Source organism: Tachypleus tridentatus, chromosome 13 (assembly GCF_004210375.1).
Source record: "Tachypleus tridentatus isolate NWPU-2018 chromosome 13, ASM421037v1, whole genome shotgun sequence".
Classification (NCBI taxonomy): Eukaryota; Metazoa; Arthropoda; class Merostomata; order Xiphosura; family Limulidae; genus Tachypleus; species Tachypleus tridentatus.
The window spans coordinates 165,350,084-165,374,259 of record NC_134837.1 but is presented as its reverse complement, the minus strand read 5'-3'; the positions used below and the strand labels follow the sequence as shown (position 1 = coordinate 165,374,259).

The 24,176-nt window shown below is 35.0% G+C and overlaps 2 protein-coding genes across 2 annotated transcripts in view; one reads left to right on the top strand and one right to left on the bottom strand.

Annotated features, from left to right (window-relative positions):
* LOC143240874 (uncharacterized) overlaps positions 1-1,684 on the top strand; it is a 48,117-nt gene extending 46,433 nt beyond the window's left edge. Inside the window, exon 5 of the transcript XR_013022011.1 lies at positions 455-1,684. The gene's annotated coding sequence lies outside the window, so the exon portion shown is untranslated. The remainder of the gene's footprint in view (positions 1-454) is intronic.
* A 1,556-nt stretch (positions 1,685-3,240) lies between these two features.
* Positions 3,241-23,840, bottom strand: LOC143239543 (WSCD family member GA21586-like). The gene is made up of 4 exons (XM_076480715.1): positions 22,899-23,840; positions 20,659-20,910; positions 15,373-15,733; positions 3,241-3,641 (listed from the first exon to the last, which is right to left on the bottom strand). The coding sequence occupies exons 1-4, from the start codon at positions 23,263-23,265 to the stop codon at positions 3,599-3,601; spliced, it is 1,023 nt and encodes a 340-aa protein (XP_076336830.1). The 5' UTR covers positions 23,266-23,840; the 3' UTR covers positions 3,241-3,598.
* Positions 23,841-24,176: the final 336 nt, after the last annotated feature.

The window sequence follows — 24,176 nt, the reverse complement described above, 5'->3', positions numbered from 1 at the left end:
ATGGAAAGCTTTATACGTTAAATAGAAATGTATCTCTCACAAGGTCACAAATGAAGAAAACTATAAAACATCAGCATAGCACAAGTGATGACGTAGCTTAAGGTTGAAAGTGAGGCTAATCATGGCTGGAAATTTATTTTAAATGCTGAATGTCTTAATACAAACATAATGGCTGACTGTGTTCTAACTGGGCAAAAGTTCAGCTGAGTGCATAGGATAAATGAGTCATTATGCTCAAGTGACACCTTAAATCTGCAGGCTAAATATGTAATCACTTTGAACTTCACCCAAAGAACGTGTTCAGAGAAACTGGACACTTAACTAGTTACCTAATGACTATGTTGGTCTCTGTTACCCCTGCTGATCAATAGTATTCTTGTAATATCATTTCAAGTAGTGACAATAGTGTTTTGTGAAAATAACTGATGCAAACAGCTTTTTATTCATTATACAGTATCTGCATTCGGGAGCCATAAGTGTACAACGTTGGAATGCAATCTCTTGTTCTACTCTATCCGAAAACTGAGATAACACGACTCTTACTCCATTGTAGCTAGTGTCAGCGTACAATAAAAACCCAGTCTTCACTTGAATATACCAGCAGTGGAGCATCCATCAAAATAAATATAAGAGATAAGAATGCTTGATCGTATTCCCGCTGTCTTTGAGATGTGGATCACACATTATTAGTAATTTGACATGAATTCAAGAAAACTGATGACTTCTTGCTTTATCACAGGTCGAGCCCAATCTAGTCACTGTGGTTAATTTAGTTAGATCCATTAAGACTTTATTTCTTCCCCCAGTGATACTGATAAACTCCACATCTTTGCACGTAAGCAAACATTTTCCTGGTTTAAGCTTCAAATCTATAACAGTACATTCAGGTTTTCAGATGTGAACTTGAAAGTGGACCAGTATTAAACCCCATCGACGTCGACCAGGTGTTTCTTCATTGTGATCTCTTGAGTGGATGCTTCATTAGCTGCTAGTAAGCAGCTGGTGCATTACACAAAACAAATGACATGATGCAAAATTCACACAACCGCTTGTGCTAAATGTAGTTTTAATCATGCTCTCTTTATCCAGCTTGACTTTCCAGTATTCAGATACCAGATTCACGGCATTTTACCAACAGAAACCTACTACTGCCTCCAAACATTCATCTTTTTACACTAAAGAAACGGCATCAACATGAGTTACCACATTTACCTATCTAAAATCAACGAAGAACCTCGGCGCACCTTCTTTCTACTGAGGACAACCAAGCATTTTCTATTGGTTTGAGGGCTTCGTCCTGCACCACCCCCTTACTTCGGTGCTCGCAACCTCCCTGAAGCTCCAAGAAAGCCAGATAGTGATTGTGTATAAAACATGAAGGTATATCAATTATTTTGCGCTTTTCTTAACATATAAATTTTTCGTTTAATATGTTTTATACAATTTTAGCATAAAAATGTGGTCTACAAAGTCATTCATTGGCTTATTCTCGCTACTTTGTTCTCTGTAATAGATAGTGTCCATCCTGCCAGAAATGAAGTTGTGGTATCTCACTACATGATGAGACCCTGTCTATTTGGAAAATGTCTTAACAACACGTATCGTATTTTACGTATAATAATAAGAATTGTCTGAAAACGTTTTGAAAAGTAACAATGATGGCAAATGAAACACAGTGTTAATATATAGACTTTTAATTACATTTAAATCAATAAAATTATTAACGATAATAATTATAATAGCACAATTACGATTATATATAATATAGATAAATTGGTGAAAGCTGATAAAATGTTAAAATAATAGCAGAAAAAACTAGATTAATGAAAGACTTGGTCTTGTTTGTAGAGAAGGTAATGAAATTTGTAAAGACTGAACAACAGCGACATCTACAGTAGTGTCTGTCCTTTATATCTTGTCAATAAGCTCAGGATATATTTCTTTCTTTTTTTTTTACTTATATCTTCGTTTCAATTTTCGATTTCGTAAGATCAAAACCTGAACATTAGAAAAATTTATATTTTATTCTGAAGTTCCCTCATGTTCCCGTCAATTCAAATGAGAATTTTTGTACAATGATACCTTGCAAAAATTCTCCACAGATAGATTTAGGATTCGTTCTTTTTTTCTAATTTGATACTGATAAAAACTTAATTTTTTTCATATAATTGGAGTTATTAGCCTGAAAATCCTTTCTATTACGATGGCATTTTTCTCAATGACACCTTGTGACAACAACGACAACAAAACAAACGAAATAGACTTAATGTTCATGTCTTTCTTTTTAATTTACAAGGGTCAAAGATAAAAAAAGATTCATACTGTTTATAATAATGATCCATGAGCCTACAGACATTTTCTGTAAATGTAAACGCTCCAAGAAGTGGTTCTGATATGCCCAAAAATTCCCTGTAAAGTGTTTGTCATTTTAAATAAATCTATTAATACAGAAAATTACTCTCTTGGACATTAGCAAGTTTCAATGTAGAATGCTCCAGTACATCTTTTTCATGTGGAAGTCTGATGCTGATATTGTGAAATGTATATGTGTTATACTTTATATTCCATTTCACTCACCTTAATAACATTCTTTCTTGAAATATACTGTATTACGAGGATAAGGATGCATTTGTGAATGCTGGTCTTTCTGATTTTGTTAAGTTTTGCTTCCAAAGTTCAAGGCCAGGTGGTTAAGCCCCTCGACTCATAATCTGAGGGTGGCGGGTTCAAATCTCTGTCACACCAAACATGTTCGCTCTTTTAGCTGTGAGAGCGTTATAATGTGACGGTCAATGCAATTATTCGTTGGTAAAAGAGTAGCCCAAGAGTTGGCGGTGGGTGGTGATGACTAGCTGCCTTCCTTCAAGTCTTACACTGCTAAATTAGGGACGGGTAGCGTAGATAGCCCTCCTGTAGCTTTGCGAGAAATTCAAAACAAAATCACGCAGTTGGAAATCGCCGTATGCCATTAAGAATATCTCAGAAAATAACTAATAGATGTCGCGGTGTTTAAACACCTGTTTTAGTTCAACTTCTAAACACGCGTTCTAACAACACAGCGATTTACGATATATCTTTTGTTAAATTGCTCTCGACTTGTAAGTACAATGGATATAAATGATGCAGAAAAGAACTGTTTTTAATGAGTTGCACAGCTGCCTGGAGAATTCATTACCGATACATTCAAAGAAAAAAACTGCCAAAGTAATTCAGTAAACATGAACAAGTAAATATGTTTTTAATTTTTTATTTGAAGTATCATTCTGTTTAAAAACTGGTGCTGAAAAACAGTATTAAATATTACTTATTTCTATTAACTTTTCTTTGCGAAACGAAATTGTGTGTGTATAGAGAACGACACTTAGGGTACAACACAAAATATGAAATGTAAAATCACCTCAGTGTGAAAAGTATCTTGAGAAATAAGATTCATTCAGAAATTGAACCCCGGTTAGCCCATCGTAGAGATCTGGATTCCGGAGTTAACAAGCCCAATTCGAATCCGTGCGGTAATCCACAAACATATCTGAACTTTAGGCTTTGGGTGACATTCAATCCCTTAACGTTCTTGGTAGGTTGACTGCTGCTTTTCAACTCGTCAGTAATTCAAAATTAGGGATGAAGGCAGAAAGATAACGTTGCTATAAATAGAAATATACAAAAGAGCGAACAGTGAGTTTTCACTGCTTATCATACTTGACTTCTATTCGAAACATTTACTTATAAATTAAAATTAATACTTTAAAAAAATAGTTGCGTATCTGAGTTCTCAAGACCACAACTGAAACTATCACATTCTTTATCTGCACTCAGCCACAGGTAGTCGTTTTTCACCAAATACAAAAACAGATAAAAATGAAAATAAAAAGAAGCTGATTCTCAAAAGTAAATCTTTTGCCTACCAACTGATATGTGAGTTCTTCTAATAGTTGGGTGGACAGCATAATGAAATATAAGATTTATATATTAATAATTACTGCTTTTATCAGAAAAGTAAAAATAAAGTTTGCCTTCATTCCAAATCTCACAAAGTCATAATACGTTCTTCTCATTATGTAATCAGTGTACGCTCAGTTGTACGTGTGGTTTCAAGTAACCACATATATTTTCTAACGCAGTTGTGATGTGTTAACTTTGATACACGATAAACGCCAAATCAAGAATTTCGTAACTTATGGCAACCACAATAAATGTTGTTTTTCTCTTTGACTTCTTCTGACTGTTTCTGTAAACCTTCTTTAGCATCATTTTTTTGGAACATTTGCTGTATTTTTTAAACGTTGTTAAAAATTACCACGCTTAAATCATATAATTAAAACTCAGCGCCATACATGTTGGTAAAAGAGTAGCCAAGTATTGGCGGTAGACTCTGTCGACTTACTGCCTTCCCTTTGATCTGTAGCAAGAAAATAGGGAGGGTCCTAGAACTGTGTATCAGTTTTAATGATCTTAAGGTTAAGAAATGCTAGTTGGTTAGTTTTCTCCTGTTCACAGGTGAACTTAATGTTGGGGTGTATCGAGTTAATCTGACTGAAAAAAACTAAGTGCGTGTTCTGTAGATGTGAATACAGCAACTGTATCATCAATATACCTGCATCAGTATAGTGGTGGGTGTAAGGCTGAATTGATTGCTTGAGATTCAGCCTGTGTCACAAAAATGCTGGCTAGAACTGGTGACACAGGATTCCCCATACTAAGGCCATTTATGTGTAGGTAGTTTAGGTTATTGAATATAAAGTGAGTTTTCGTGGTAGTGAATTCTATAAAGGTTGGTAATTGGTTGCTGGTGATGTGTATCAATGAAACACAATTCAAAACAGAAATCCGCAAAAGAATCACCCACACTTGATTATACGTTCATTATACATGAAACAAAACAAAAATTCAACATATTAAGAAACTAAATGAACACAGCCACAAAACTATGTTCACCTGATAAAATTAATTATAAAATCAACAAAATGAAACAACACTTCATTAACTTCAACAAATTTCCTCAAAAAACCGTGAAAACATTATAAGCACGCACCTAGACCAACAACAAACAAACTACATACTACCGCATACCATATGTTCCTGACATCAGCGAAAAAATTTAACAAAACACAACATTCCAGTAAACACCAAATTTATTCAAAAACTAGGTACAAAACTAAAGTTCATACTCTGTAAAAATTACACTGACAAACACAACATCAACATAATTTACAAAATACAATGCAACAACTGCCACAACTACTATGTGGGAGAAATAAGCAGAAAAATGGAAACTAGATTAAAAAAAACACAAAAAACATCTTCAGACGTTTTTGAACATGCAAATCAAATAAACACAACATAACCACAGTAAACTCCAAGATACTAAGTAGGGAAACAAATATAAACAAACGCAAAGTCAAAGAAGACCTACTTATACAGCAATTAAAACCAAAATTAAACCAATATAAAGGAACATCTTTATATCCATACTAATTAATAATCTAACATTCAACTGCAACGCCCCTACAATCCTGTACCCTTTTATACTCTCGTCCCTAAGACATGTGTCCGGCAACGGTCAGTTGCAAACTCTCTCTTTCTTAACCTGAAGATGACCTACGAAGGTCGAAACGTTGTTCTCTCCTTATCAACAAAAGTGTAAATACACATACCAGCCGTTCTGAGATACATTTTTATTTCAAGTGGGTTTCTTGTCATTAAGAAAAGTTTTAATTTCTTAGTTGTCGAAGATAAGTTTATACACAGACATGCTTTTTCATTTGTTTTATAGAGTCAAATCAGTTGACCAGTTACGCTATATTTATCAGTGTCTGTTCTTTAGTACTTGTGTTCAACATTATTTTTTCTTTTCATTTTTTTGTCATAGTATCTATAATTAGATAAATTGATTGATCTGATATCTTTCAAAGGTTTATCTGCACTGGACGTCTTTGATTTAGGGTTGATACACTGCATAAAGCACAAAATTTGGGATTTTACTGCTACTCTTATGATGCAACTACGTCTCTGAAATTTGGAGATCTATTATTTTGCGGCAACGAAAGACGAATTTTAGACCCTCAGATCAACAGTCCAGCACACTAATTAATGGGCCACGCTGGGTTAGAGCAAATCGAATGCTAAATGCAAAACTTGTATATACATATTATTTAAGAGAATTTTTTTTATACAGTTTATTTTATAAAACAAAACGAGTTGCATACATTGCAGAGTTATCTCTCGTAACGGATTTACTACTATGTATTTATTTTAATATTGATGTTTATTTTAGTTATACGTATATTTTTAGAAATGTGTGTGGCTTATACTGTTAAATGTGTATTGCGAAAGTCCCACCTGTTCTCTAAATTTGTAGATTATCGAGCGTATTAGTTCGCTTTCCATGTCGACGATGGAACAGCTAACGACAACTGCAGACTTCCCGCAAAAGCTACTCATCCTCGCTGGACTTACCCATATACGGCGTCAACCAAATTTCACGCACAACTAAATCAGCAACAACATAAATCCAAAAGTTGAATCATATTGAGTCGACTTTCCTTTGTGGGAATATCTACTGTCAAAGGATGAAAAAAAGAAAGGATTCATCAGCCTTAACAACATGCCCAACAAAACAACCAACTCACGACACGACGTGTTTTGCTACACCCTCGGGAAAAAGTAAGCCTAGTTTAGGTAATCAAACCCGTAAAGTTGTAATCAATTAAGAACTCTTTTGCTCCTTGTTTGTTTGTTTTTGAATTTCGCACAAAGCTACTAGAGGGCTATCTGTGCTAGCCGTCCCTAATTTAGGAGTGTAAGACTAGAGGGAAGGCAGCTAGTCATCACCACCCACCGCCAACTCTTGGGCTACTCTTTTACCAACGAATAGTGGGATTGACCGTTACATTATAACGCCCCCACGGCTGAAATGACGAGCATGTTTGGCGCGACCGGGATGCGAACTCGCGACCCTCAGTTTACGAGTCGCACGGCTTAACCACCTAGCTACGCCGGGCCCTTTTGCTCCTTGTAAAAGAAGACTTAACCACTAAGATAAAACTAGTACCTATGGAAAAGACAACAAAAGAAAAAACAATTGTAAACTCCCGCCGAATCCAAACGTAATCATCGACAACGCGGCTGGGGCCATGCATGTCGATGAACAAGAATTCCCGGAAAAAACACCAAAAGAAGCTGGTAATATTAGAAACTCTGAACATTCAACCAAGCACAGACACACAAAACGATGTTGAAAAACCATCACAGCCCGATGACACTGAAGAATTAACATGATTTAAATCCAAAAAACAAACAAAAAAGACTTGAAAACCAAGCAAGGAACAATAAAATATAACAGTAGTACCAACCACATGCAAGTAACCACAAATAGTAAAGACAATCCACATTTGTAAACCAAATGCATCTATAATGGGCATCAAACGTCTACTCAGGGGCAGCCTGCTAGTTCGCTTACCTCAACAGATTACTAAAACATCGCCTGCAGATGCTTTTAAAACTGGTCAGATTGCAATACATTTCTCAGGAGCAAGGTTACAGCCTCTGATCTTTTGTGATCAAGAGAGTGCACTACTCCATAGACACAGACAACAACAAAAAAAACACTAATACAACAAGGAATCAAGTTTACCAAAATAGAGAGAATTATATCACACATAACAAAATCCCTCAAATTTAGTAATAGTAGAATCTGACAATACACAAGACAAGAATTTGTTATTATTATTATTGGTATCATTATGTGGTATCAACAATATGCAGTTGAAAAAACTAAAACACCCTCCATTGTGGTAGCCCAGTGTTACCATTGTGAAAGATTTCCGCATGTCTCAGCAGTTTGCCAGGCACTACTGCGATGTGTGAGTATTGCCACAAGATGTAAAAAAAGAGCACCCTGAACCTAAATGCTGGAACTGTGGCGAATAACACACAGCAAACTATGAGGAATGTCAAAAACATAACACCATTAGATCTAGAATATATGAAATAAAAAAAAATCAGAACACGGAAAACAATCACGAACACCACAAACAAACAAAACAAACCACTACTACCAACACCACAGCTTCGAAAAACAACCGTCTACGCCATAGCAGTCAAGAACACTACAACAATTGAAAAGGACGAATGCACACAAAAAACAGAGATGGTTTGTTTGTTTGTTTGGAAATTTCGCACAAAGCTACTCGAGGGCTATCTGTGCTAGCCGTCCCTAATTTAGCAGTGTAAGACTTGAAGGAAGGCAGCTAGTCATCACCACCCACCGCCAACTCTTGGGCTACTCTTTACCAACGAATAGTGGGATTGACCGTCACATTATACACCCCCACGGCTGGGAGGGCGAGCATGTTTAGCGCGACGCGGGCGCGAACCCGCGACCCTCGGATTACGAGTCGCACGCCTTACGCACTAGGCCATGCCGGGCCCCAACATGGATGGAAAACCCCACAACAACTATAGAAAAACCAACTAAAATAATACAACCAAATGAAGAGAAAATTCAAAACTCTCTAACAAGCATAGTTACAGAATACACAAAATCAAATAAAACAAAGAATAGCATAGAAATACTAATAAAAATAATAACTCCCACTCATGATTTCATCAATTACTAGCTTACAAAATAAATAAATTTAATATCCAGGGTGCAATTGATTCCAAGAAACACGAGATTGAAGATACAACCAAAAGCTTTAAACCAAATGTATTTGTAATTAGTAAAACATGTTTATATGTAATACATAGATTTAAAATAAAAAGCTACTCAATGATTAATAGAGGTCGAACAAATAATAATGACCTCAATAAATTCACTATTACGTTATAAAGATCTGAAATGATTCAAAAACTTCCTCGAATGAATGTATTATCATAGATGTACAAACCGAAAATTCAACCATTGTTACGGTAGCAAAATTATACTGCTCAATAAAAAGCTAGACATTAAAATCTTTTTATAAGTAATCATAACCACAATATAATAATAACTGGTGATTTTAACAGTAAGCGTCATATCTTTAACTGTAAATCAAGAAATGCGAATGGTAGAATTATATACAAACACGTATTAGATACAAACAATGTGTTATTTAACGAAGCCACTTCGACACATATTTCACACACATATGGCATCAGTGATATATTCGATCTACATCGATGTTCGTAGAATATAATCATACAATATGGGGGCCTTGCACGGCCAGGTGGTTAGGGTGCTCGACTTGTAGTTAGTCTGAAGGTCGCAGATTCGATTCCCGTCACACTGAACGTGCTCACCCTTTCAGCCATGTGGGCGTTATATGTGACGGACAATCCCACTGTTCGTTGGTAAAAGAGTAGTCCAGGAGTTGGTAGTGGGTGGTGATGACTAGTTTCCTACCCTCTAGTCTTACAGTACTAAATTAGGGACGGCTAGCACAGATAGCCCTCGTGTAGCTTTTCGCAAAATACAAAAACAAACAAATAGTACAATGAGTCGAACATTTATAAATTTTCAAGTAGGTCAAGATACTTACAGTGACCATTTACCTGTTTGGTGTTTCTTCAGTCTCATCCCCACACAAATATCCTAGACAACATTCTACTGAAAGAAACAGTAAACAACGCATAACAGATACTTATTGTTATACAATCATTGAGTGCCTAAAAAATGCAGCTAATTATACCATACCCAACATAATGGCAACCTCATACAGAAATAATATAAATGATAAAAGATAGAGAAAGGCTACCCAGACAATTCATACAAAGTAGAGAACTCGCTTTAAAAACACAAATAAACGCACTAAGAAATGAAGTACGACAACTAAAACAAGACAGCTGGGACAGTTTTTATTCACAACTTCAACAAAATCGACTCAAAACAATTCTGGATACACGAGACAATATAACAAAACTCTACAGAACATACATACGACACATCATAGAATAAGCATATCCAGCCTGGTGAAAAATAGCACCTAAACACATAATTAAAATACAATGAACACAAACTCAATAATTATTGCAGTTTAAAACGTCTCTCGCAGTACATCATTAAAGCTTATACGAAATATACAAACCGTAGCCAATAGACTCTTGCGTAATTCTCTAAATTACTTTCAAAAAATTGGCAAAAAAACGAACTACTATGTGAACTTGATCGCTACTACATACATGATGAAAGTAGACCTAAGTACCTCTCTCCTGTTAATATATATTTTAAAAATAGTCATCTAATAAGGCTAACTATTACTAGACAATAAAACCCACATGTTTTGGACTAACATCATAACATTTCAAATACGTTTTTATATGTAAAATGTTTTTGTGTCAGTCGAGAACTAGTAAAATGTGGTATCTGTATATACCGAACTGTTCGTTAAGTAAAACCCCCCAGTGGCTCAGCGGTATGTCTGCGGACTTACAACGCTAAAAACCGGGTTTCTATACCTGTGGTGAGCAGAGAACAAATAGCCCATTGCGTAGCTTTCTGCTTAATTCCAATCAACAACAACAACATTTAAGTAAAAGACATTTCAAAATCGAAAATTAAAAATGTTATACGCAACACAAGAGTGCTAATGAAGACACCTACATGGATATTAGCCCTGAAAGGGGTCAGAGCAAGTGCCGTTTATTTCGACCCTTATATAACATCATCAAGAACATTAAACAGGAAACAAAACAATAGTACAGAAAGGAGGAAGAGGCCCAAGTGAACCTCATCCTCCCTTGTTTATAAGATCAAAATCCCAACAATGACAAGAAGTATTGCAATGTACTAGGTGTGTATGTAATACTAGTGATTGCCAGTATTGTTCCCAAGTGAACTTTCGAGAAAATCGTCTTAAAGTTTATAAATCTACACACCAAAGACAGTTTGAATAATACTGTTGGGTTCTTACAGTAAGTATACTATAATCCTCGAAAGCTATAATTGTGATTGTGATAAACGTTTATTAATCAAAAAACTAAAGATGTATATTTGACCGTGAACGTGTATAGATTTCGAATATTACACACCGTTTAGCTTTAGTGAATTAACTTCGAACGTTAGTAATTCTACGAGGACATTAAATATCTTCGTCAGTAAAAAGTTGGTTAGCTTGTAAGCGGCGTGAGGCCAGCAAGAATAGACATCTCGCTAGCTTAAGCGAAGTGTAACAATATCAACTCAGAATTCATTTGCTTGCGTAGACCTGGACCGTCGATAAAATGTTCAGTTGCGTGTTTTCATATAGCAAAGCCACATGGGGCTATCTGCTGAGTCCACCGAGGGGAATCGAACCCCTGATTTTAACGTTGTAAATCCGTAGACTTACCGCTGTACTAGGGGGGGACTTTTCAGTTGCAGACTAGTTAAAAGACTGGATATTTTTGTATATAAATTATTATTTGTAATAACTATTTACAATAATTGTTTTTATAAGTTGTGTTGTGGGTTGCATTTCACAATATATTTGTATTAAGAAAATTTGTTTTTTTGTTTGTTTGTTTTTGAATTTCGCACAAAGCTACTCGAGGGTTATCTGTTCTAGCCGTCCCTAATTTAGGAGTGTAAGACTAGAGGGAAGGCAGCTAGTCATCACCACCCACCGCCAACTCTTGGGCTACTCTTTTACCAACGAATAGTAAATGGGATTGACCGTTACATTATAACGCCCCCACGGCTGAAAGGACGAGCATGTTTGGCGCGACCGGGATGCGAACTCGCGACCCTCAGATTACGAGTCCCACGCCTTAACACGCTTGGCCATGCCGGGCCTCAATCTTGTTGGCAGATACCATAAATTTGCTACAAACTGACATTCAATTAACTTCAAAATTAAAATTAAAATTTTCGTCTATTTGAAATCTTAATACGTTAACATACGTAACATAATAAATCGGAGACTCGTTCGAGATAAATTATAATATGTAATACTTTACATAATAATTAATAAAATACAAAATTATCACCTACCAAAAATACACTTTATATTTATCGTCAGATCGCTTTCACTTCACAATCTGCAGGTAAAATTTACGAAACAACAACAAAAGCAACATTAAGATGTGAATTTCATATTGAATAACCCTCTGTGATAACGGTTATTAAAAAAAAAACACATAACCTGGTGTGTGTGTGTGTATATGTATATATATATATCAATAAAATAAGCACCTGCTGTCACTTATATATATTTCCTCCACATACACTGCCGGCCAAAATCTTAAGGCCAATGAACATAAAGAAAAAATATGCATTTTGCGTTCTTAGACTCAACCACTTATTTAAGTAGAGCTTCGAACGATGAAAATAAGAAAATGGAAAATAAAAATAAAAAACTTTTCAGTATTTATCAGGGAAAATGTGAACACTATGAAATTCGCCTAAATACTAGCTGGTCAAAAGTTTAAGACCATACTGAAACGAAGCGTTACCCGGCAAACACGTAACGAAATTTAGTCATTTGTGTTCAAACATTAGCGTTGTCAACATCTCCCACTGACATCTCCTGTGTTACATTGGGTAAAAACATGGCAAAGGCTTAAAAGTTGACAGAGTTTGAACGTGGCAGAATTGTCGAGCTGCAAAAGCAAGATCTCTCACAACGTACCATCGCTGGTGAGATTTAGCAGAGTAAAACTGTTGCAAATTTCTTAAAAGACCCTTAGGGATACGGAACGAGAATTTCAAGTGGTCGGCCCAAGAAAAATTCGCCGGCGTTGAGCAGAAGGATTCGACGAGTTGTCTGGCAAGACACCAGCCGATCGTCGAACCAGATTAAGGCCGTTACGGACGCAGAATGCAGCTCAAAAACATTAAGACGGCATCAACGAGAAAAAGGCTTTAAAAACCGTAAACGTCTTCAAAGGCCACGCCTCCTTCCACACCACGAAACAGCTCAGTTAAACTTTGCTGAGAAGCACCAAACATGATACGTAAAATGTGGAAGAAGGTTTCGTTCTCTGATGAAAAAAAATTTAACCTGGATGGTCCAGATGGCTTCCAACGTTACTGGCACGATAAGAATATCCCACCGGAGACATTTTCTATACGACACAGTGGAGAAGGTTTCATCATGATCTAGGGTGATTTGTCCTTCCATGGAACAATGGAGTTTCAGGCTACACAGGGGCGTCAAACAGCAGCTGGCTACATTGGCATGTTGGAGAGAGCAACCTTATTGACTGAAGGCCCTCGCATGTGCGGAAATGATTGGATCTTTCAGCAGGACAACGCTGCAATCCACAATGTCCGCAGGACAAAGGACTTTTTCATGGCGAATAACGTGATTCTTTTGGACCATCCAGCGTATTCCCCCAAACTGAACCCCATTGAAAATATTTGGGGGTGGATGGCAAGGGAAGTTTATAGAAATGGACGTCAATTCCAAACAGTGCATGATCTTCGTGAAGCCATCTTCACCACTTGGAATAACATTCCAGCTAGCCTTCTGCAAAGGCTTATATCGACCGTGCCAAAGCGAATGTTTGCAGTTATTCACAATGACGGCCGTGCAACTCACTACTGATACCTCTTGTTGGGCATACCTACCCTGTTTAGGAGTTCTTTTTGGTATGGTCTTAAACTTTTGACCAGCTGTTATTTAGGCTAATTTCATAGTGTTCACATTTTCCCTATTAAATGCTTAGAAGTTTTTTTTATTTTTATTTTCCCTTTTGTTATTTTCATCTTTCAAAGCTCTACTCAAATAAGTGGTTGAGTCTAACAACACAAAATGCATATTTTTTCTTTATGTTCATTGGCCTTAAGATTTTGGGCAGCAGTGTATATAGGAGATTTGCGAAATATATTTCTTTTTTTCTGTGATCAATATTTAGGTATATGCTATGAAATTTCGTGAATGTCAAAACTTCACATTCGTAGCGAGAATAACTAATCAAAATATGTATTGACAAACAATGGGGAGTGCGTTATGTTATAAAGATTTTGAATATGCAAATCATCGAGTCACACGATTACCATAACTGATTTTTAATCTTCGAAGTGCTTTTTCTAGACCTCAAGACTGTCTGTGACTTGGTCGAATTTTGGAATGTTTTGCCTTTGTTTTTTTACAAGAAATTTACCACAAATATAACAAAATATGTTTGGGTTATTTACACGATTTCTTGTTGTTATAGCGACGGATATAAATACTATTGAAAATCAAACAATAATGTCAAAGTGCGCGCACAAACAAATACTTTCCAGAAACGACACATCATGCAGCCTGTTAACCGTTTACAGATTGCGGTGTATTTCTCGTTGGTTCTAGAACGATCAATAGGACTCTCGCGATTGGTTAAAAAAAATCTATCGTCAGTGGTTGCCAACATTTTAACCATAATAAAATGTGTCCCGATTTCAATAAAAATGATTCATTTACATAAAAGTACCTATTACGCTTTGTGAATAGTCTGTATGTGTTGCAGAAAAATGGATATCATTTTCGGATTCAGCATGCAGAAATTACAGTAAAAAAATATAAAATTTTCAAGACAATAAAACCATTGCAGACGTATGTAATTGGTTTAAGCTTCAGACATGATACCAGATGTAGATAACTCCTTCTTTCTTTTATCTATTTTTATTCTTAAAAGTTAGTTTTTGAACAAATATTGCGAATGGTTGGCAGGAGAAATTCATGAATCTGCTTCCTAAGAAAATTAGTATTTTAAGTTACAAAGGAGTAATTTTGGATATATTTCTAACTTTTTAATCCATTTATTTTTTCCTTGTTACCCATCTGTTTTGTCTTGTATTCGATGTTTGTAGAGTTTCAATGATGTAAAGTTACCAGTTAGCAGCATTTACATTAAGTCAGTTTGTATTTATATCTGTTGGATCGCATTAATTTGCACAAATAACAGAGATGTAATATTTTTCATATTTCATACGTTTTTTAATACGATGATAAAGTTGCACTGACGTTTAGCACAATATTGTGGTAAATAAATTCAAGCTTTTAATCATCTCCATGTCTATCTATTTACATAGTTATATTCTTTCTTTATAACTGTTGATGACTTTTAGTTTATTCAAGATAAGTTGGAGACGAATTTTACATTGACAATAGTAATAGATAGGTAATCAGTTCTTTGAGTAACACCTGCTAATTCTAGTATAAGGTATTTCTTATAAACAATACTACAGAATGAACCGTAAATAGCAGTCCTGCGTTTTGACTGCCTTTTCCTCCCCTCAGTGGCACAGCGATATGTCTGCCGAGTCACACCACTAGAAACCGGGTTTCGATACCTGTGGTGGGCAGAGCACAGATAGCCCATTGTGTAGCTTTGTTTTGTGCTTAATTCTAAACAAACTGCTAAATAAAATCAACTAAGTCACACTGTGTTTAATTTTCCAACTTCTACTCTGTTTTTGAATATGAAATTAGTTACTTGGTTACTTCTGCATCTAACTTGTCTACATCCTCCTGTAGCCCGTGGCGATAGAGCCATATCGCCTTTTCCACTATATCTTCGTTTTTATCTATCATTCTCTTTAATGACGTATCAAATATTTCCAGTTTTTGCATCCGTTCCTTACGTTTGAAGAATCCCTCTTTGTTTTCCAAAACACAACTTAAAGTAGCGTTGGATACAGTGACGTTTAAGAATTCGATAAGTTTTAACAGATTGTCTTTCACGTGTTCTACCAGTTCCTCATATCTTACTATATGGAGTGGCCCATTAAACTTCAACCAGTCAAGCGTGAGTTCCTTCCACACTTTTATCTGTTTTTCCAAAAACGTCTGCCATTCTGCGTAAAAAAGCAGGAAAAACTAAAATAATTTCTAGAAGAATACGAGAAAAAGGTTAATCTGCATAACATGTAAAATAATTCGTCAGTAATATAACATATATATTAAAATATTTGTATATAAAATAAATTTACAGTTGTCTCGTTTTGGTTGATCTGGAATTATTTAATCAATTTTCTTATATATAAGATTTAGTATAACTGTTTATATAAATAATTAGTCGATTGCATATTTCTGAACACAAGTGGATTTAGTAAATATTAATAATAGTTTATTTATCTGACCTAATCCCAGATCATATTACAAAATCAGAGATTTGGTTTTGAAGCTTATAATTCCCAAGCAATAAATTAGATTAGCCATCTGATTTAAAGAGTGATTTTAAATGGCAATCAGGAAACGATCAGGTATCCATTGGACGGCTGGTATGGGTATTAAAATAAAATACAGAACAACGTTTCAATTTTCGTAGGTCATCTTCAGGTTGAGACGTTGTTCTGTACTTTATTTTAATTAAGGTGCTAATACCCATACCAGCTGTCTAACGGATACATTTTTACTTCAAGTGGGTTTCTCGTTATCACGGACAAGAAATCATGAACTTATTATGTTGATTATATTCATAATTATAAGTACAAATTAGTGAGACTAAATTCTAAATGTAATGTAAGCCATAATTTCAACTGGAGTTGGAATGGCGATATGCCATTCATTTCATTCGTCGTCTACTCACCTGGTTGCTTGTGGCTTGTGCTTGATTAATTACAGAATATTGGTCAAAGGTACCACTGACTCCCGTAGTATTAGTGTTTCACGATACTGGTTGAGTATTTGTCAGTTAAACTGTATTGGTGAGAGAGCACGAATAAGTGTCTCTCACACACGAGTGCGTGCGTGAGTGATGTTTTAATCTAACTCTACTCTAGTTGTTGTTTAATATAGGTTGTGATTGTTTACAAGCTTATATACAGTTTCTTGCTTTTGTAAAGACTCAGTTAAAGGCAGAGAAAATAGGCACTGCTTTCTAATTTACTATCTGACGAATACTCCTGTTTTTACACTAACTACACACTATTCTAACGGAATCAGAACAACTGGAGAACGCTACACTAGTCCTTAATAAAAGATAAGCGTAAATTTAAGTTAGGTGGTTTAAAAACTTATTGATGTTATAGCGAAACTAGCCTTATACAGAGGCCATTAATTTCATGTTTATTCGTAATAAGTTCTTACTGTAACTAGGAAGCTATGGCACCATTATGTGCGTGACTGAAACATTGGACTGATATTCTGGATATATATACCTCAGAAAAACAATATAATAATGATAACAGACCCACACGCTTCTAAAAAAATCTGCATATGTGCATTTATTTGCAACTACATAGCATGAGCTTGCCAGTCTGTAACTCTTTAAATTTTGCATTATAATATTGATATCAAATGATGTACTTCTATTCAACATTGAAACCGTTAAATACTCACTAGATGGAGCTTGCATGAATAATTAATTTTAAGGTACGTTTACTTTACTCATGAAATAATAATAGTATTATATGTGTAAAAACGGCTGCTATGGGCTGATATATTTTTCTCTACAAATGGAGTTTTCTCGTCATCACGGATTAATAATAGTATTACTTCCACTTTACTGAAGGTACTTGAGAAATGCATATATTCAGATGAATGTATTTAGCAAGATGCTGTATTTGTAATACGATTTATAACAAAAGAAAATATTTATATCTGTATCTAAAGCTTCAAATAAGCAACATAAAACTAATGATGCAGCATGATAAAATAAATTAGGTGTTTATTTTCCGATTTGGTTTAGAAGAGCGAAGATTTCCTGTTTCACAAAAATATTTCAAATGTTTTGCAATTATATGCATTTGGTACACATATTAATTTTTTTGTTTTAAATTAAGCACAGAGCTACACAATGGGCTATATGTTCTCTGCCTGACAAGGGTATCGAAACCCACTTTATAGCGGTGAGAGTTCGCAGATATACTGCTGTGTCGCTGAAGAGCAGCACATATTGAACTTACAATGAATGGCCTCCACAGTGACACAGCAATATGTTTACGGGCTTATAACGCTATAAATCGAGTTTTAATACTGCTAGTGGGCAGAACACAGATAGCCCATTGTATAGGTCTGCGTTTAACTTTAAACAAACAAATATGGTGCATATTATTGGCTTTAGACCGATTTCACCTTATTATTGGGTAAATCGTATTTTTCTCCAGCATCATTTCTTTTGATTTTCCTGAACTAACCAAAGGAAGTTTTCATTGGAGAATTTCTTTAAATTTCTTCTAATTAATTCTCTGGTCACATTGGTATTTCCTGTTTTTGTTAATAGGGTGACCAGGTGATGTGGTTGGCAAAAGCTCAGACAGATTTGATCCTATCTAAATATATATATAGTAATTGTTTTTCTCAGGTTTAGTGACCTTTAAAAGCGGAAAAGTACTTAATCCGAAGCAGCTTCCCCACTTAAGACTATTGAAGTTAGGCTTAGAAACTTATCAAGTTAGTCATCATAGATGAGGATCCTCCACAATCAAGTAACTCCAATAAACTAAAAAGCCAAGATCTAAACAAAAGAAGGCCCGGCATGGCCAGGTGGTTAAGGCGCTCCACTCGTAATCTGAGGGTCGCGAGTTCGAATCCCCGTCACACCAAACAGTCGGGGGACGTTATAATGTGATGGCCAATCCCATTATTCGTTGGTAAAAGAGTAATCCAAGAGTAGAGGGTAGTTGGTGATGACTAGCTACCTTCCCTCTAGTCTTACACTGCTAAATTAAGAACGGCTAGTGAAGATAGCCCAAGTGTACCTTTGCGCTAAATTCAAAACAATTCAAACTAAAACAAAAACAAAACAAAATATACTCCAGTAACCATCAACATGTATCAGTTCTTTCACATTTCTTATCTCTCACTTTGCTCTCAATGCTTTCCAACTTCTCTCCCACTGGTGTAAATGTTATTATCCTATTACCAGTTACTTTTTCTACCATTACTCCTCACGATCTCTCCAATTCTTACCACTCTCTCATCAAATACATCTCTATGGTAAATGAACGGGGATTTCAATCCTTGAACATTCTTTGGCGAATCTTAAGCAGATCCTCATCTTACACAGACATTTCTCTGTTCAGAGAGTTATACAGCTGATTTTCGTCTTTGTGCGCACATCTAACTAAGATGAATCGTTTGTGTTGTTTTGTGTGTGTGGTGTGTTTTAAGAGCAGTTGAAGGTTTTGTTTTTCTTGATGGCGAGAAACCCACTTGAAATAAAAATATACCTCAGAAGGCTGGTATGGGTGTTAACACATTTATTCATAAGCAGAGAACAACGTTTTGACCTTCCTGCATCATCTTCAGATTGTCAAAAAGAGTTTGCAATTGACCGTTGCCGGACGCTTGTCTTAGAGACGAAAGTATAAATAGGTACGGGACTGTAAGGGGCGTTGCAGTTGGATGTCAGGTTATTAATTAGTATAGGTATAAAGATCTTCCTTTATATTGGCTTAATTTTGGTTTTAGTTGCTGTATAAGTACGGCTTCTTTGATTTTGCGTTTGTTTATATTTCTTTCCCTACTTAATAGCTGGGAGTTTTCTATGGTTATGTTGTGTTTATTTGATTTGCAGTGTTCAAAAACACGTGAAAGTGTTTTTGTGTTCTTTGAATCTAGTTTCAATTTTTCTGCTTGTTTCTCCAATATAGAAGTTTTGGCAGTTGTTGCATTGTATTTTACAAATTATGTTGATGTTGTGTTTGTCAGCGTAGTTTCTACATAGTATGGGCTTTAGTTTTATATTTGGTTTTTGAATAAATTTGGTGTTTATTGGAATGTTGTGTTCTGTTATAAGTTTATTTCAAATGTTGGTTATTTTTTCTCTGATGTCGGGAAAATATTGTATGCAGCAGTATAAGGTTTTGTAGTTTGTTGTATCTTGGAATTTATTATTGTTTGTTTGTTGTTGGTCTAGGTGTGCGTGTATAATTTTTTCCACGGTTTGTTTGAGGAAGTTTGTTGATGTTGATGAAGTGTTGTTTTATTTTGTTGATTTCATCGTTAATTATATCAGGTGAACATAGTTTTGTGGCTGTGTTTATTTGGTTTCTTAATATGTTTAATTTTTGTTTTGTTTCATGTGTTGAGTCCCAGGGAATGTATAATCCAGTATGGGTGATTTTTCTGCGAATTTCTAATAACCTAACATCCAACTGCAACGCCTTCTACAGTCCCTTACCCGTTTATACTCTCGTCCCTAAAACATGAGTCCAGCAACTGTGAGTTGCGAACTCTCTTTTTTCAGCTAAAGATGGCCTAGCAAGGTCGAAATGTTGTTCTCTGCTTATTAATAAAAGTGTTAATACCCATATCAGCCATTCTGAGATACAGGTTTTTTTTGTGAAACTTGTGTTCATCTTTCCCCTCAATTCAATCATGTCAACATGTTGTAGCTAACATTTTGTTAGAGAGTTAGTGTTTCTTGCTGAAAGAAGTCAGTGATCCTGAGATTACTTCAGTTTTCATACAATGATACACACAAAAACGTATAAATACTTATTTTCTTTCATCTCTAAGTGAATGTCTTTTCCTATAATCGTTATAATATGTTATAATTTAGTAAAATTGTAATATAGATATTTTTTGCATCTTAATTTTCAACCAGGTAATCAGCTATTTAAAGTTTGCATTCAGTTGAACACTTTACCTAAAGACAAAAACTGATTAGCAATTAGTTCTTGTTTTTTTAAACGAAAATGCGAAATAAAATAATGTGATTATCGATTAATATTTTGTCTCACAAGTGACTAATCCAACATGCGTCAAAAAATACTTGTCTAAAAATACTTTTATTTGTGTTTTTACAAGATTTTAAAATAATCTTCAAGCTTACCTTTTTTCTGACTTTTAAAAAACATTCTTTGGGGAGCATAGCCAAGATGGCCTCCAAATCTTCTGTTAAACTCTGCTAATAAAGCCCTACTCGGTTCCCGAACGAGTAGTATTGCTTTATGGAATTTTCTTCGCCCGGTTTCACCCCACTCATGAGTTTTTACCAAGATGACAGAACCATTACTTATTCGTTCTGCATGGAAACCAGTCATAGCTAAAGCTGAATCACCATAAATACTACCAGTAAAGTATCCTGAAGGATTGAATAGAAAAATAAAATTAAAAAACATTCAATTAAAAATGACGAGCCATTTAATATGTTATGTTTGTGTAAAAACGTGCTTAATTCTAAATGTGGTGTTAGAACAGCTATTTTTTCTTGAGAAAATACAAACTTGTTAATGGGCTATAAAGTATACAACGAAAAATTAAACAACTGAAGATACCAAAGTTCCACTAAAACAGCTTACATGAATTTGAAATAAGACTCATATTTCTTTGGGGCAGAGTGGTCCAGTGGCTTTGAACGCAAAGGCGGGTAGTTATAAGTTTGAGGTTGACCTGAGTTGTGCAATTGAGCCCCTACACGAGGCAATTTACCCTACCTGTTCCGGTACATTCTTGTAAAGAAGGCACGACATATTTCGTCATATGGTTATTCTTTTCATTCCGTTCATTGGTGGCTTAGCTTGAAGGCCTATAACGTAAAAGTTGTTGGTTCGATATTGCAGATATTGAATTCGTGTAGATTTTCGTTGAAACAGATAAACAAGCCTTTGGTTCACAGAGTGAAAGTCGTAAAGAACGAAAATTCATATCCATATCATTGAACATATACTTTTAAAACATCCTTGCAGGTGTTTAATTAACTTAAACCTTAAACTTACAACAAAAATGATATCACAGAGAAAACAGCGGCTTATTTAACAACTTAATCATTAGGATCCAGTATTACACGTAATAAATTAGTCACGTGTGTTTATGTACTTATGTTGTATATTGAATATTCTAAACATCTAAAATAATGTTTCATTATGTAACTATTAGAAATCACTGGATTGTTTTGCTTCCCCTATATTTAAATGAGTTCATTGACTAATTGACGTCAACATTACGTTGCCCGGGTGACAAAATATACGGTAACTATGTTTAAGAAAACCACACTACATATAAAGTTGCTTGAAATAAAAAAAATAATAATATATATATATATACACATCTTGATATTTCGTTTTGTATATAACTTCGCCTAATTATGTCGGATGTGTTAATTATTTACCCAAACTAAGTACATCATTATGTATATATTACACATAAGTGTGTACGAACATACATATATTACTGAGTTAGGTCTGAATTTACTTTTACCTTTATTCGTCTGCTTTCTTCTTGTTTTTAGAACCAAACAAACAGCGATGAAGTGATATAATCTCAAACTGCTATTAGTAATTACTAACTAACTACTTTAATATTAATATATATTCCGTTACTTCCTTTTCAATAAGAAATTGTTTTAGTATATAACTGATTTATAGCACTAATATCATGACTATAAATATGTGAACCGTGTATATTTTTCAAATAAACTAATATATGTGTAACGTACATTTAATAACCAAATTATTGATACAGTTTGCGCAATGGAATAACATGTTGTATCTCAGAACGGCAGGCATGGGTATTAACAATTTTGTTGTTGTTTTGAATTAAGCACAAAGGTGCACAATGGGCTATCTGTGCTCTGCCCATCACGGGTATCGAAACCCAGTTTTTAGCGTTGTAAGTCCGCAAACATAGCGCTGAGCCACTGGGGGACATTAATACTTTTACTAATAAAGCTTCATTAATAAAAGTGTTAATACCCATACTAGCCGTCCTGGGATACATTTTTACTTCAAGTGGGTTTCTCGTCATCACGTAATGACATGTTGTAAGCCATAATAGAAACTAATCTAATGAAACATGTACTCTCGTCTTTAATATCGCGATTCTAATTAGATTATTATCCATTTTAATATTAATAACAGTAATAACTCGATGACGTCAATTATTAATCTATGAAAGTTGTAAACAAGGTTTCGTAACGTATCTTCTAACTGTCTACTGTCGTTTCAATAGCTTTTTATTTGAAACTTGGTAATCGTATGTTAAAAGGTAATGACCGTAAGCTTGCTGAAACAAATTTGAGACCGAATGCTGCAAACATTGTATTAAAAACAAGAAACAACCAAACTAACTTACCAGTGGACTGTTGAACTAGATATCGGATCCAAGTGTTTCCAGATCCTGGAAAGGATGCTAGTGCTGTGATTGGTCCAGGAGGATACCTCAATTTGGGTATTTTACATGGATGTAAATTCTGAAAAGAACGAAATAATGGATTGTATTGAAATCCCGATTGCACATTCAACAACAGTTTGTAATTCTTTCGTAGTTTAGTAATTTGACGTCCTGTCGAAAGTTGATAGGCTAGTGGTGGTTTTGGCGTGAGGCTGCGAGTCAACAGAACTCCCACTGAAACAAAAAAATAAACTAAAACCAACACTAGAAACGTAAAGAAAGACCTTTTTATAAGCAGTCTTCGGAATCTGCAAATTTTAAAGACCATTCTTCAGTCAGATACTGATCTCTGGACAACAAGCTGCTCTTTATAGTTCATAGATATACTATTTCTTTGTAGTTCATAGACGTACTATTTCTTTGTAGTTCATAGACATACTATTTCTTTATAGTTCATAGACATACTATTTCTTTGTAGTTCATAGACATACTATTTCTTTATAGTTCATAGACATACTATTTCTTTATAGTTCATAGACATACTATTTCTTTGTAGTTCATAAACGTACTATTTCTTTGTAGTTCATAAACGTACTATTTCTTTGTAGTTCATAAACGTACTATTTCTTTGTAGTTCATAGACGTACTATTTCTTATAACAGTGAATGATCTATACAAGCATGTGCTGATTCCTCCACCCAGATTTTTGAGGAATATGAATACTGACAGATGCTTGTGCTCTCTCACTGACTAGGCATGTTAGTATTCACTAAATGGGTACTAGTTTGTTGATTTAGGTTGCTTGTACTCTAGTGACGTATAAACTATATATGTCTTCAGTTGCGCAGGCTCAGTTGCGTTTTGCGTTTCAGAGTCAGTTGTTAGGCTAGAGTTAATGCACTATTCGTATAAAGTAAATTCTTATCATAGTTCTTCACGGTTTGAATGTTTGGTCTCAGGTTTTTATTTACACTGAAATTCTAGAGTCGGTTGCGGGTATGTAGTAGTTTGATCAATAATTTGCGATTGAATTATCCTCTCGTTTTACCGTGAGTTTTTCATCGGTCACTTGTTGAGTTGCCTTAAAAGAAAGTTATCAGTTCTTCTAACTTTATAAATTGATTTCCGAGCAAACACTACAAGAAGTAAGAAATCGAAATAGTTATTTCCAAGTAAACCAAAATATACGAAATACACGGAACTGTGTATTAAGCACTTGTAAGTCATTTTAATTGGATG

Excerpts from the sequence above, each read along its gene's own strand:
- LOC143239543 (XM_076480715.1), bottom strand. The coding sequence starts at position 23,265 with ATGGTCTTTAAAATTTGCAGATTCCGAAGACTGCTTATAAAAAGGTCT. Across the intron at positions 15,734-20,658 it reads TTTTAAAAGTCAGAAAAAAG|AATGGCAGACGTTTTTGGAA; the intron begins GTAAGCTTGAAG and ends TTTTTTACGCAG. Across the intron at positions 3,642-15,372 it reads TTAGATGCAGAAGTAACCAA|CAACGTTATCTTTCTGCCTT; the intron begins GTAACTAATTTC and ends TTCTATTTATAG.